Genomic DNA, 12,372 nt, shown 5'->3' on the forward strand with positions numbered 1-12,372 from the left:
CCTTAAAAAGGCATGGGACTCTTTAGGACTCTTTCAGAAAGTTTTCATGCTTTGCTGTTGCATTATTTTCCCCTGTCACTTCAAAGTGTTGGCCAACTTTCCAGTGCATGCATGAGTGAATGTATATTGCAACTGATTTTTCCTTTTGTTCCCTAAAGTGATGTTGGATATCTGAACACTTGCCAGAGGAGTAGAACTAGACTTTTCCTGGGCAAACTCTGTGGCAGAAGGAGGATCCTTAAAACTCTTTGAAGTCCCCTGTTACCAAGATGGAAATCTCTTTGTCCCTGTGGCTCTAAAGTCTGCCATTGCTGAGCACATTTCATCTCCTTTTGGCTGTGTGGAAGTGACTGAAACGCAGTGCCCTTGCTGGGGCGGTGTCTGAGCTCCACAAGTGATCTCAGAAGCATTTGGCCATTGTTCTGTTCAGTGCCAGCTGAGAAGTGGCTCAGCTCAAGTCGGTGCCTGCAGATCTGGGCTTGTGGGACACGGAAGTCTGAGTGCCCCGAGGAGTTCAAACCCCTCTCCTTTCATCCTGGTGTTCTCTGCTCACTGCAGGGGCTTTTCAGTCGCTTCTCCTGTGCAGCTCTCATCTCCTTTAAGTCTGGGGAGGTCTGGTCTCGTGCTTGGCTTGGGTCACATCAGTCCTCAGTAGTGTCCCTAATTAAAATGTCTGTCTAAGCCATTAGTGGCAGAAGTTAAAAACACAGATGTGCCTGTTTGGGGCAGGATCAAAGCTTACCAGGGGATGTCCCCCCCTGAGGGATGGAATTTGGCTCTCCTCAGGACAGCATCCCTGAGCAGCCAGTCCAGTTTGTGGCTGTGCCCTGCCCGTGGTGTGTCCTGCCGTGGCCTGTGGCACAGAGATGTCCAGGCTGTGGTGTCTGGGGACAGATGTGCAGCTGAATTACGTGGGCACAGCTCACACCTCCTAACTCGGAGCTTTTAGCGCTCAGCTGGCTCTGGGTGCTGTAACCTGCCCAGAGCTGGGGCACCCTGAGCCCAGGCAGCCCAGGTGTCCCTTGCAGGTGAGTTTGGGAAGGTTGGCAGAGGGGCCACCAGCAGCAGCAGCAGCAGCAGCAGCTCTCCTGCTCCACACCTTCCCCCTCCTGCCCACCCTCGTGTGCCGCCTTGGCAGGACCAGGCTTTGGCATCCCTTTGCAAAAGGGGAAATGTTGTTCCTGAGCCCTTGGTAACCACCTGTTGCTGCAGCACGAGCTGCATAATTAGAACTGACAATCCCTGTCTAGAGATTTCTTGGAAGCTGGAAAAATGAGAATGTTGTCAAAAAAAATAGCGATGCTTCCAGTCTGCCGTGCAGTGATGGAGATGAAAGATGAGTGAATCCAAGGAGGCAGAGAATACATCAGCCCAGTGCTTCTTTCTAACTCATTTAGAAGTCCAGAATGGTCTGGAAGAATTTACATTTCTCTTACAGCCTTAAAGAAAAAGCATTTTAAGCCAGCTTCTCTATTTCTTTTTCTTTGCAAAGAAAGCCAACAGCTGTTGGTTTGTTGGACCGAAGTTTAATAGCAGTCATGTGTAAAACTACAGTAAAGGCGGTAATTTCTTTTTTCATCCATTGATGCAGAAGAATTTTTGTATTTTATTTTGTTTGAAGCAATTTTCCATAAAGTTATGAAAACCCTTTAAAGGAGGATCTCACTTTTTCCAACAGGGAAAAAATAAATTGTAGTGGGTGTGTGGAGGGGCTGCAGTCCATGGGGATGTGCAGAGGAGCCTGCATCCCAAATCTGCACCTCCAAATCTGCACCCCCCAAATCTGCTCCCCAAATCTGCACCCCAAATCTGCACCCCCCAAATCTGCTCCCCAAATCTGCACCCCCCAAATCTGCTCCCCAAATCTGCACCCCAAATCTGCTCCCCAAATCTGCACCCCCAAATCTGCACCCCCCAAATCTGCACCCCCCAAATCTGCACCCCCCAAATCTGCTCCCCAAATCTGCACCCCCCAAATCTGCACCCCCCAAATCTGCTCCCCCCAAATCTGCTCCCCAAATCTGCACCCCCCAAATCTGCACCCCCCAAATCTGCACCCCAAATCTGCTCCCCAAATCTGCACCCCAAATCTGCACCCCAAATCTGCACCCCCCCAAATCTGCTCCCCAAATCTGCACCGCAAATCTGCACCACAAATCTGCACCCCCAAATCTGCACTCCCCAAATCTGCACCCCCCAAATCTGCACCCCCCAAATCTGCTCCCCAAATCTGCATCCCAAATCTGCACCCCCCCAAATCTGCTCCCCAAATCTGCTCCCCAAATCTGCACCCCCCAAATCTGCACCCCCCAAATCTGCACCCCAAATCTGCTCCCCAAATCTGCACCCCAAATCTGCACCCCAAATCTGCACCCCCCCAAATCTGCACCCCAAATCTGCACCCCCCCAAATCTGCTCCCCAAATCTGCACCCCCCAAATCTGCACCCCAAATCTGCACCCCCAAATCTGCACCCCCCAAATCTGCTCCCCAAATCTGCTCCCCAAATCTGCACCCCCCAAATCTGCCCCCCCCAAATCTGCACCCCCCAAATCTGCTCCCCAAATCTGCATCCCAAACCTGCCCCCCCAGAGCTGCCCCTGCCCTTGGGAGCAGCTGCTGCAGGTGAGGAGCTGAAGGCCCAAAGAACAGAAATTTGAATCAACAGAAAGATGCATTTGTGTAACTCCAGCACCTGAACTCTTCCTTGTTTCTCACAGATCAGGCTTCCCAAAACCCCTGTAAAACAAGGGGATGGGAGCCTTATTTCACAAATACATCAAAGGGAGATTAAAGGCCGGATTCTTAGAGAGGTTTAAGCACCAAACTCCTCTAGAGTTCAGTGGGAGTTTAGCACTTCAGTATCCTTCGGGGTATTGATCTCAATAAATTACCCACAGGCAGCTGTAAGTGTGTGAGGGAGCTGGGAATTGTTCCCAGGCTTGTGGGAAGGTTGTTCTGTGCCTTTCCGACCCTCCCTGCACTGGGAATAGCTCTGTTCACTGTGCCAAAGGAGTCCATGGGATTGGAGTTTAATTGAGAACAGTTCCATCGTGATGATTTTGTTTTGATTTGTGGCCCCAGCTGATTAAGGCTTATTGGGGAAAATTTGGCAGGGTTTATTCAGTCAGAATGTGTAGTCCTGTAAGGCAGCTTCGTGAAATGATGCTAATTTCCTTGGAATTTCATCTCTGACAGAAGAAAAAAAGAAGAAAAGGATGCTACCAGCTTCTTGTTGTGTCAAGGAAACAACTTGTTTTGACATTTCCAAAATGAAATGTTTTGATTTTTTTCATTTTAAAATAACTTTTCCCTTGATGTTGTGGTATTTTTACATAATTTTAATCATTTGAAATTGAAATGAAACTGAATTTCGTGACCCAAAAATGAAAGCAGATGTAGGTGTCTGGTGAGAAGCAGCACTCATCCTGCAGCGCCGTGGGGAGGGGACACAGCAGCAGGGACACGTCAGGGGTCAGTGGGGACAAGCTCCTCAAAGGCAGCCCATGGGCACAAAAAAATCACAGGTGAGCACACAGAGACCTAAAAACCTGTTCACAAAGGGCTGGGCAGAAGCTGCTCCTCTCTCACAACCCCAGTAAATGCAGAAAATCTGTGCAAATCCCCAGCGCAGAGAAGAGCTGCCCAGGGAAACAGGGGCAAAAAAAACCACGGGAAGGAAAAACCCGCGGGGGTTTTATCCGCCAAGCCTTGATTTTAAAAAGCAAAAGGTGATTCCTGAGGAGAGACTGTTAATGAGGGGATTTGTCAGTTGGTAACACCGACACACAGCGGACGCTGTGTCAGATCACAAAGGAGCTGTTAAACTTGCAGTGCAGCTGGATGTTTGCCCAGAATTGTGAGTCCTTTTAAAATGTCCCATTGCATGTTTCACTCGGGTATGTTCGGCTGAACATAATGTATTGATGTTTGCCACAAAGCTGCACAACAAACCAGAATATTTCTTAGGAATTAAGTGATATTGGAGTTCTCTTAATCAATGTGCTCTGTGAGATGCTTCAGGTGGATTAGTGGAATGGAAAACATTTCTCATGTGCACAGGTCTCTGCTGGCACCTGTTTACAGCAGAGCTAGGTGGGCGTGCATGGGGGCACTGTGGGAAGCCTGGCAGCAAACACCACCCTGCAAAACCAGGGGAGATGTTTGTCTCTGGTAGAAAAAGCAGATACAGCTGTGGATGCAGCGATTTTTGGTGTGGTGCTGCAGGAAAACCTCTGCAGAACGGTGTTGGTGTTTGAAGGGGGGCACTTCCCAAATTCAGAGCAGCCTGTGGTTTGTCCGAATGCGCAGAGTTCCTGTGTGTCACCTGAGAGCTGCTCTAGTGAGACCCTTCTGCACTGAGCAGAGAGCTGGGGAGGATGATGGGCTGAGAGGTCTGGAGGCTCATCATTTCATAGGATGGTTTGGGTTGGGAGGGACATCAGCAAGGTCCCCCCAGCCATGGCAGGGACATCTCCCACTGTCCCAGGTGCTCCCAGCCCCATCCAGCCTGGCCTGGGCACTGCCAGGGGTCCAGGGGCAGCCCCAGCTGCTCTGGGCACCCCGTGGTAAAGGGAAGAATTCCTTCACAATATCTAATATCATGCCCTCTTTCAGTTTAAAACTGTTCCCCCTTGTTCTGTCATCTATCACCTTTGAAAGGGGATTTTCAGATTCTGTCAAATACTTCAACCCCCGCAATTAAAATTCAAAATATTTTAAATTAAGAAGACCTTATTCAGTGTAAATCCCACCAAATGGGGAAAGCTTTGGTGCAGGTGATGCAGGTTAAAGCCTGTCTGGAATCAGTGAGCAGGGTCAGGCCATGCTTTCAGGAGCTGCCCAGCGTGGGATGTTTGTCCTGCTGGACCTGCAGGAGGAGCATCCCTAAACTCGGTCCCGTTTGCATTCACTGTTTCTTCCCGGGGAAGGGAATCCAGCCTTTCCTCTGCAGCACGGGATGCTGAGATTATCCCGATTCCAGCAGCAGCCGGGTGCTGTTACAGATGTGCTGCTGCCATCGCCTCTGGGGACGGTGATTCCCTCACCTCGGCTCCCCAGCAGGCCGGACTGGGACAGGTCCCTTCAGGAGAGGGCTGAGATCAGAGCTCTTATCTCACCCCGCATCCTTTGGGCTGGGCTCGGTTATCTCAGAGCATCTCCCTCGGGTGATTAAAGGCGACTCCGCCTCCCCCGAGTCATTTGTAAGTGACTTATAGAGCTAATAATGGCCTCATCCTTTTGTACCTTGGTACACAGCTTGTGTTCTGAAGTCTTTTATAGCTCAAATGAGCTGCTTTTGCTTATTTATTTCCCACCTCATTCATTTTTAATGGTTAGCAGAGGCTCCCCCATTCTTCTTCTGACAGCAGTGATTTAGGCAGGGCTCATTATCATAACTTAGGTTACTAAATATCCCCATTTGTGCTGGTAGACCAAGGGAAATGTGTGCAGTGCTAAATCAGAGGAGATCCCAGGAGCTTGCCCCGGTGGCAGGGCTGTGTTTGAAGCGTGTGTTATGTACAGAGAGCGCTTGAAGGGGGAAAGATCATTTACAGCAGCATGGATGGGGCACAGAGTCACAGAGTGATTCCAAAATACAGATTTCTGTGTGGAAATACCAGAGGCTTTCCTTCCCAACTGGCCACCCTTGACATGCATAGACCTAAACTGCTCAAAATACATTTTATTTTCAAAGATTTATTAGCTGTGACTTCCTCAGAGTTCCAAGCAAATTACTGTTGCAGGAAAGCAGTTCCTGTGAGGCTTTACTGTTATCCCATGGGAATTTAATAATGATAATGAGGTGGGGAAAGGCTGTTACGGTTATTTCTGAGAGCTGACAGTGAGATGCTGCGTTCCTCTTCTGGGAGTTCCGACGTACATTCCCCTTTCCCTCCTGTTAGGTCTTTGGATTCTGCTCAGCCCAGGGCTGACACAGGGTTTATGGGACCAAAGGAATTCCAGCCACACATTCACATCTCCCACAGACAGCCTGCACACCAGGGGAGTGGGAACAGCAGTAAAATCCTTTCAGGAAAGGGATGGGAACTGCGCTCACTGGAGCAGTGGATGCAGGAGGTCGGTGTGACAGGGCTGGGTGGGATTCGTGAGAGGCTTGACTGCTCCTTCCCACGTTTTCCCCAGGCTGGCTAAAGTCCTGCTACAGGCCCTCCAAGGGTTTAGTGTGTTCTTCCACAGATAATGAGAAATAAAAGATGAGAAATTAGTAAAAAACTCATTTCTCTGGTTTGTGATCACAGCCCAAGAGCGTACAGAAGGTGTAGAGGACAAGATGATCCCTTTTCAAACAACACAAACAGGCTTTGGAATACACCTAAGGAAGAAGTGCCTTGGAGCAGCAATGCCCCTGGCAGTGTTTGTCTGTGCTGGGGTGGCCCAGCAGCCTCCCCTGCAGGGCTGCAGGGATGGAGGGATGCAGAGATGGAGGGATGCAGGGATACAGGGCTGCAGGGATGCAGGGATACAGGGCTGCAGGGATGCAGGGATACAGGGTTGCAGGGTTGCAGGGCTGCAGGGATACAGGGATGCAGGGATACAGGGATACAGGGCTGCAGGGATACAGGGATACAGGGATACAGGGATACAGGGATACAGGGCTGCAGGGATACAGGGATACAGGGATGCAGGGCTGCAGGGATACAGGGATACAGGGCTGCAGGGATACAGGGATACAGGGCTGCAGGGATGCAGGGCTGCAGGGATACAGGGATACAGGGCTGCAGGGATACAGGGATACAGGGATACAGGGATGCAGGGATACAGGGATACAGGGATACAGGGATACAGGGCTGCAGGGATACAGGGATACAGGGATACAGGGATACAGGGATACAGGGCTGCAGGGATACAGGGATGCAGGGATACAGGGATACAGGGATGCAGGGATACAGGGATACAGGGATGCAGGGATACAGGGATACAGGGATGCAGGGATACAGGGATGCAGGGATACAGGGATACAGGGATACAGGGATACAGGGATGCAGGGATACAGGGATGCAGGGATACAGGGCTGCAGGGATACAGGGATGCAGGGATACAGGGATACAGGGATACAGGGATGCAGGGCTGCAGAGATGCAGGGATACAGGGATGCAGGGATACAGGGATACAGGGATACAGGGATACAGGGATGCAGGGCTGCAGAGATGCAGGGATACAGGGATGCAGGGATACAGGGATGCAGGGATACAGGGATACAGGGCTGCAGGGATACAGGGTTGCAGGGATGCAGGGATACAGGGATACAGGGCTGCAGGGATACAGGGATACAGGGATGCAGGGTTGCAGGGATGCAGGGTTGCAGGGTTGCAGGGCTGCCAGCTGTGCTGTGGGCTCAGTCTGGCACCCAGAGCTGCCCAGCTGTGGGGCCGGACACCGCCTGCTCCCAGCGAGGATCACAGCAGTGACTTCAGTCCCTTCTGGGGGTGTGAATTCAGCACTGAGCACCCTGCAGTGTTCCCTCTGCACCTTCTGCAGCGCTGATGATTGAACTCCACACCCTCCTCGCCTGAAGCTGCGTGTTGGGGACGGACACGGTGCCCTCGGGAATGTCACTCGTGACCCTGTGCTGTGCTGGCAGTGAGGGACAGACCTCTGCCCTCATCAGATGTGTGTGTGTGTGACTCACAGGAAGCTGTCTTAGCTGTTCACTCATGGAAGAAAAAGAGGGGGACCTGCAGGAGCCAAAAGAAAGCCAAAACACTTTCATAAGCTACCAAGTTCATGGCCAAAAAAGCCATTCAAAGCTCAGTCCCTCAAGAGATAAAAGCCCCCTGTACTGAGAGAATTTCTGGAGCATCTTGTGAACGCTAGGTACAGTCTCCCTTAATTAATGGAAGTTAGCTCAGTGTAGTTGAGTGAAAAGCTCCAGTGACACAAAGCCTAGAAAAGCTTCAGCAAGGGAGAACAGCACCAGAAGGGTTTAATGGCATTATAATGTCCTTGAATTACAGTGGCCACAACACAGAGATGTATTCCAGCAGTGCATTAGCAGTAAAAGAAAATCTACTCTTTCTCTCTTGAGCCCTTGTCACCTTCACTGAGAGCTAGATCTGCTGTCCCTGAGAAATCAGAGCTCAAAGGCAGGGGGAAGGGGAAATGAGAGATGGGAGGGAGTCCCTGGATCTTGGGAAGAAAACAGATTGTTTTCCCCCACAGATCACACACCCTTGCAGCTCCTGTTGGGTTTGAGGAGGTGTTGGCTGGCTCTGGGGGTGGCTGCTGCATGGCTGGGTGCTGCACCCTGCAGTCCCTCGCTGCTGGAGCTGGGTCAGACAGAGCTGCGGGCACTGCTGGTCCCCAGGGCCCGTCTGGGGCTCCATGTGCTGCTCTGGGAGCACATCCCCTGCCCAGACAGCCCTTCCTCCTGCCCCTGTTCATCCTGCCAGCCCCAGCAAACTCACTGCACAGGACCCCCCTCTGTCCCAGTCAGCAGCGTGGAAAACACCCCCAGGAGAGACCCCCAGCCTCGCATTTTCTGCTCCCCCCATCTCTCCTTCCCCTGTGCTGGAAGATGAATGGCTGGGATGTGCCTGCAGGAGCAGGGGCATGGCTAATCTGTCTATTGATGACCTGTTTGTGAATGTGCTGGCCTGATTTATGAAAATGTCCTGTACTTTGCCCCGTGTTTTGATGTTGCTGTGTTAGGACTGCATGCAAACTGCAGCAGAACAGTGATGCTTATTCATTCAAACACTGAAGGGCTGGCTGGGAACTCGGTGAGCTCACAGCTGCTGCTGACTCCACTCTCAGCCAGGGAAACAGGCACAAGCAGCTATCCCAAGCGTGGGCATTTCTTTCCTCACCATCAGTTTGTTCTAGAAATCATAATCTTGAAGGCACAAGGTCATGGTATTTATTTAATCGTTCATACACTAGTTTTTTAGGGATGGATTCTTTTTTTTTAACTCTTTCTGTGCAGTAATAATAACAACTTTTCCCTGATAAAGTTGGAATTGAGTTCTCTGCCTGCTAAATATTCTTTCTCTTGTTATTGCTGGAGCATTAATGAATTTAAAATCAGAGAGTCTGATTGCCATCTCTGACCAGCACAATTCAGCAGTCACCTCTGTGGCCTGGGGGAGTCTGGGTTGAGTTCCAGCATTATAGATATTATATATATGATATATTATATATAGATATAATATAGCTATATTATATATATACAGTTCCAGCTGTGGCTGAGCTGCTCTTCACGTGCTCACAGACTAATAAAAACAACAGTCCCATCAAAAGGCAGTGCTCAGAAAGGAAGAGAGCAGAGCCTTACCCAGGCAGGAGGAGGTTTGGCAGGTGCCCTGGTGAGTGCAGAGCAGGGGACACAGGGGACACACAGGGGACACACAGGGGACACAGGGGACACACGGGGACACAGGGGACACAGGGGGACATGCAGGGTCCTGGCTCTCTGACACCCTGGGGCTGCCCTGCCTTCAGCTTTTGCTGTTTCCTCCCAGGGGGATCAGCTCTTGGAGGCTCTGCCCAGTTCCCTTCTCACCGGTGTCTCAGGGGAAGGAGGGGAGGCAGAAAGCAGCAGACAGAGCTCATCAGCACATGGGAGACTTGGCTGCTGTGAGAACAGCACTCAGAACACAAGAAGACAACAGGGATAAGCACAGTGCCAGCAAGCAGCAGATTCCCACTTCCAGAAGCAAGGTGGGAGAAGGAGCAGCTGTGCCAGGCACTGCCTGAAGGGTTTCTCTCCTCTTGGGCAGCCCCTGCAGCGAGGAAGCAGCAGCTGGATCCTGCCCTGAGAGCAGGAATCTGGAATGTGCTGTTCCTGCAGGCTCACATGGAGCTGCTCTGCCAGCCTGGGAGCAGCTTTGGGAGGCAGAGGATGTACCCAGTGCCAGAACCCAGCCCTGGCTGTGCTCAGCCGCCTGCTCTGAGCTCCTCCCCTCGTGTCTGGAGGGCTTTTGACAGCAGCTGGATTTCCCTGCTGCACAACATTGAGACAGGCTCCTGACAGGAGCTGCTGGGAGCTGGTGTAAAACAGGTTTACAGGAGACAATCCCAAAAGCCATAAATCTGCCTGAAAACAAACTCCTTCCTTTGCTGCCAAAACCTCAAGAGTCTGCCCTTAAAACCCTTGGCTTGGAAGGGAGGCATTGCAAGAGCCCTGGTCACCTTTCTTGGTGAGTTACCTGGGCTCAGACAATGGTAACAGGATGGAAATGCATCTGCTGTGGATCTGTCTGTGAGGGGATTGTTGTTGTTTAAAGATAATAACATTAGGAATGCCAATTATCCTACAGAAGTTGGTGATATTTAAATATGATTTAAATTCATTCAGCATTTAAACAAGAAAGTAGAAAATGGCATTAAATTCAGACAAGGATGAGACTATACATTCCAGAGTGAGAAATATTAAATACATTGATGGAATGGAATAGAAGGTCTGGCTGGTAATGGATTGTGAAAAGAGTTCAGGGTTCTAATAGATCATTCCTTCAGATCATCAGCACGGTAAAGTGGTAGTTAATAAATTATTTGACGTGTACATTTACTCATATATTTTAACTAAGTGTAATGAACAGGTCCTGTCAGCTCACCTAGATCCTTGCAGTAACTGCTAAATTGCTTGAGTGAGATTTACTAACTCTCTGCAATATTGATGTGCAGAGCTGCAGGTGATAAATAAAGTGCCACCAGGACTGGCCTGAGCTCGTGCTGCAGTGCTGTGCAGGCCCTGCCAGGCCCTGGCCACCAGGGAGCTCTTCCCTGGCATCACTTCTGCTTGGCACCAGCCTGTGCCTGTGACTCTTGAGGAGCTCTGTCCTGTTCTGGGCTGGGTTAGAGAGCTCTGTCCCTGTCAGTTGTTTCTGTAGCTGTTCTGTGCCTGTGACTCTTGAGGAGCTCTGTCCCATTCTGGGCTGGGTTAGAGAGCTCTGTCCCTGTCAGTTGTTTCTGTAGCTGTTCTGTGCCTGTGACTCTTGAGGAGCTCTGTCCTGTTCTGGGCTGGGTTAGAGAGCTCTGTCCCTGTCAGTTGTTTCTGTAGCTGTTCCTCCCCAGGGGATGGGGTTCCTTGTGCTGCACACAGCGGAGAGCAGGACTGGGGAGTCTGGCTGAGCTCTCCCTGCCTTTATCCTAGATCTGTCCTGCTGCGGATTAAGGACCAAGAAAAAGCTGTTCCCTTATCTTAGATTTTACTAGAAGTGTTTATAGCAGGAAAACCAGCCTGTTAAAATGATGCTGAATTATACAGGCTATTAAGGGCACACCAGGCACCTTTCTTGTTATTCCTAGCTGTCCTCTGAACCTGGAGCTAGTTTAAACCTAGATCCTTTCTCTTCCTCCCACTCACTTACCCAGCATGTGGTGAACTTTATAATTAGTGAAGAGACTCATTAATTTATTTTTTTTTCCCCTTCTCCTTTTTATTTTCAGGTTTCTGACAGATGTGACTATGTCTTTGTCAATGGGAAGGAAATGAAAGGCAAAGTGAATGTCATAGTTAATTTTACTTACCAGCATCTGAGTGCCCCTTTAGAAATGACAGTCTGGATTCCTCGTCTCCCGCTGCAGATAGAGGTCTCTGACACAGAACTAAATCAGATCAAGGGGTGGAGAGTCCCCATCATCTCTAATAAGAGGTAGGTTTCATTAGAGGATGTTCATTCTGGGCTGTGCACTTGCCAGGGACCTGTCAGGGCCAGTGGATCTGAACATGCTCATTTGGCCTTAATGCAATTCTGCTGTAAATTTGAAGGTCACCAGACATTTATTCAATAGTCTCCTGCACTGGACTTGGAAGGGAAATGGAAGCTGCAGGTTGCATGAATCTAGATTGGAAATCAATTTCCTTTTGTAGCACTAATGACTGAGATGGGAAGAGCTAATTGGTCAAGTTAGGCAGGCTCAGCCACGAGGCAGCAAGGAGACATCAGCAAGAGCCAGCTCTGGCGGGGCTGGTCGGTCTCCAGCCTCTTCACAGGTCCTGGCAGCTCATGGATCCATTGCCAGTGGTCACAGTTAGCACACAGCTGTTTCACACCCCTGTCAGGTTCAGTGGCACTGCTCAGCCCCAAAGTCAGGACACAGAGCTTTCAGACACTGTCAGTGCCTGTGGGACAGAGGATGGGTGAAGCAGGGCAGAACTGTCTGCATCTGCTGTCAGTGTTACCAAGAGGAACAAAGTGATGAAGTAGGTACTTGGTATTCCCACCTGCAAATGAAGACATTCATTACAGGTTTCTGTTAGCATCAAAGACGTTTTGGTGGAGATGTGATTTCAAATTGTACTGTACGGAGAGGGATGTGTGTGTAGGTGCAGAGCAGATTTCCATGGCAACACAAAGATGTTTATGGGAAGATCCAGAAAGAAAAGAAGTGTGAAGGTCCTAAAAGC

At 50.1% G+C, this 12,372-nt stretch overlaps 1 protein-coding gene across 7 annotated transcripts in view; it reads left to right on the forward strand.

Annotated features, from left to right (window-relative positions):
- The window catches only part of TMEM132D (transmembrane protein 132D), a 184,191-nt gene that overhangs the window by 163,080 nt on the left and 8,739 nt on the right, over positions 1 to 12,372 (forward strand). For all 7 annotated transcript variants that reach the window (XR_015774226.1, XM_088065080.1, XM_088065084.1 and 4 more), the window contains exon 6: positions 11,412 to 11,617. Coding sequence is in view for 6 of the 7 variants with exons in the window: in XM_088065080.1 (XP_087921206.1) it covers positions 11,412 to 11,617 (206 nt within the window). In the remaining variant the exon portion in view is untranslated. The remainder of the gene's footprint in view (positions 1 to 11,411; positions 11,618 to 12,372) is intronic.

Source organism: Pseudopodoces humilis, chromosome 20 (genome assembly GCF_049639895.1).
Source record: "Pseudopodoces humilis isolate 2021_Gansu_Grassland_sample_001 chromosome 20, ASM4963989v1, whole genome shotgun sequence".
NCBI lineage: Eukaryota > Metazoa > Chordata > Aves > Passeriformes > Paridae > Pseudopodoces > Pseudopodoces humilis.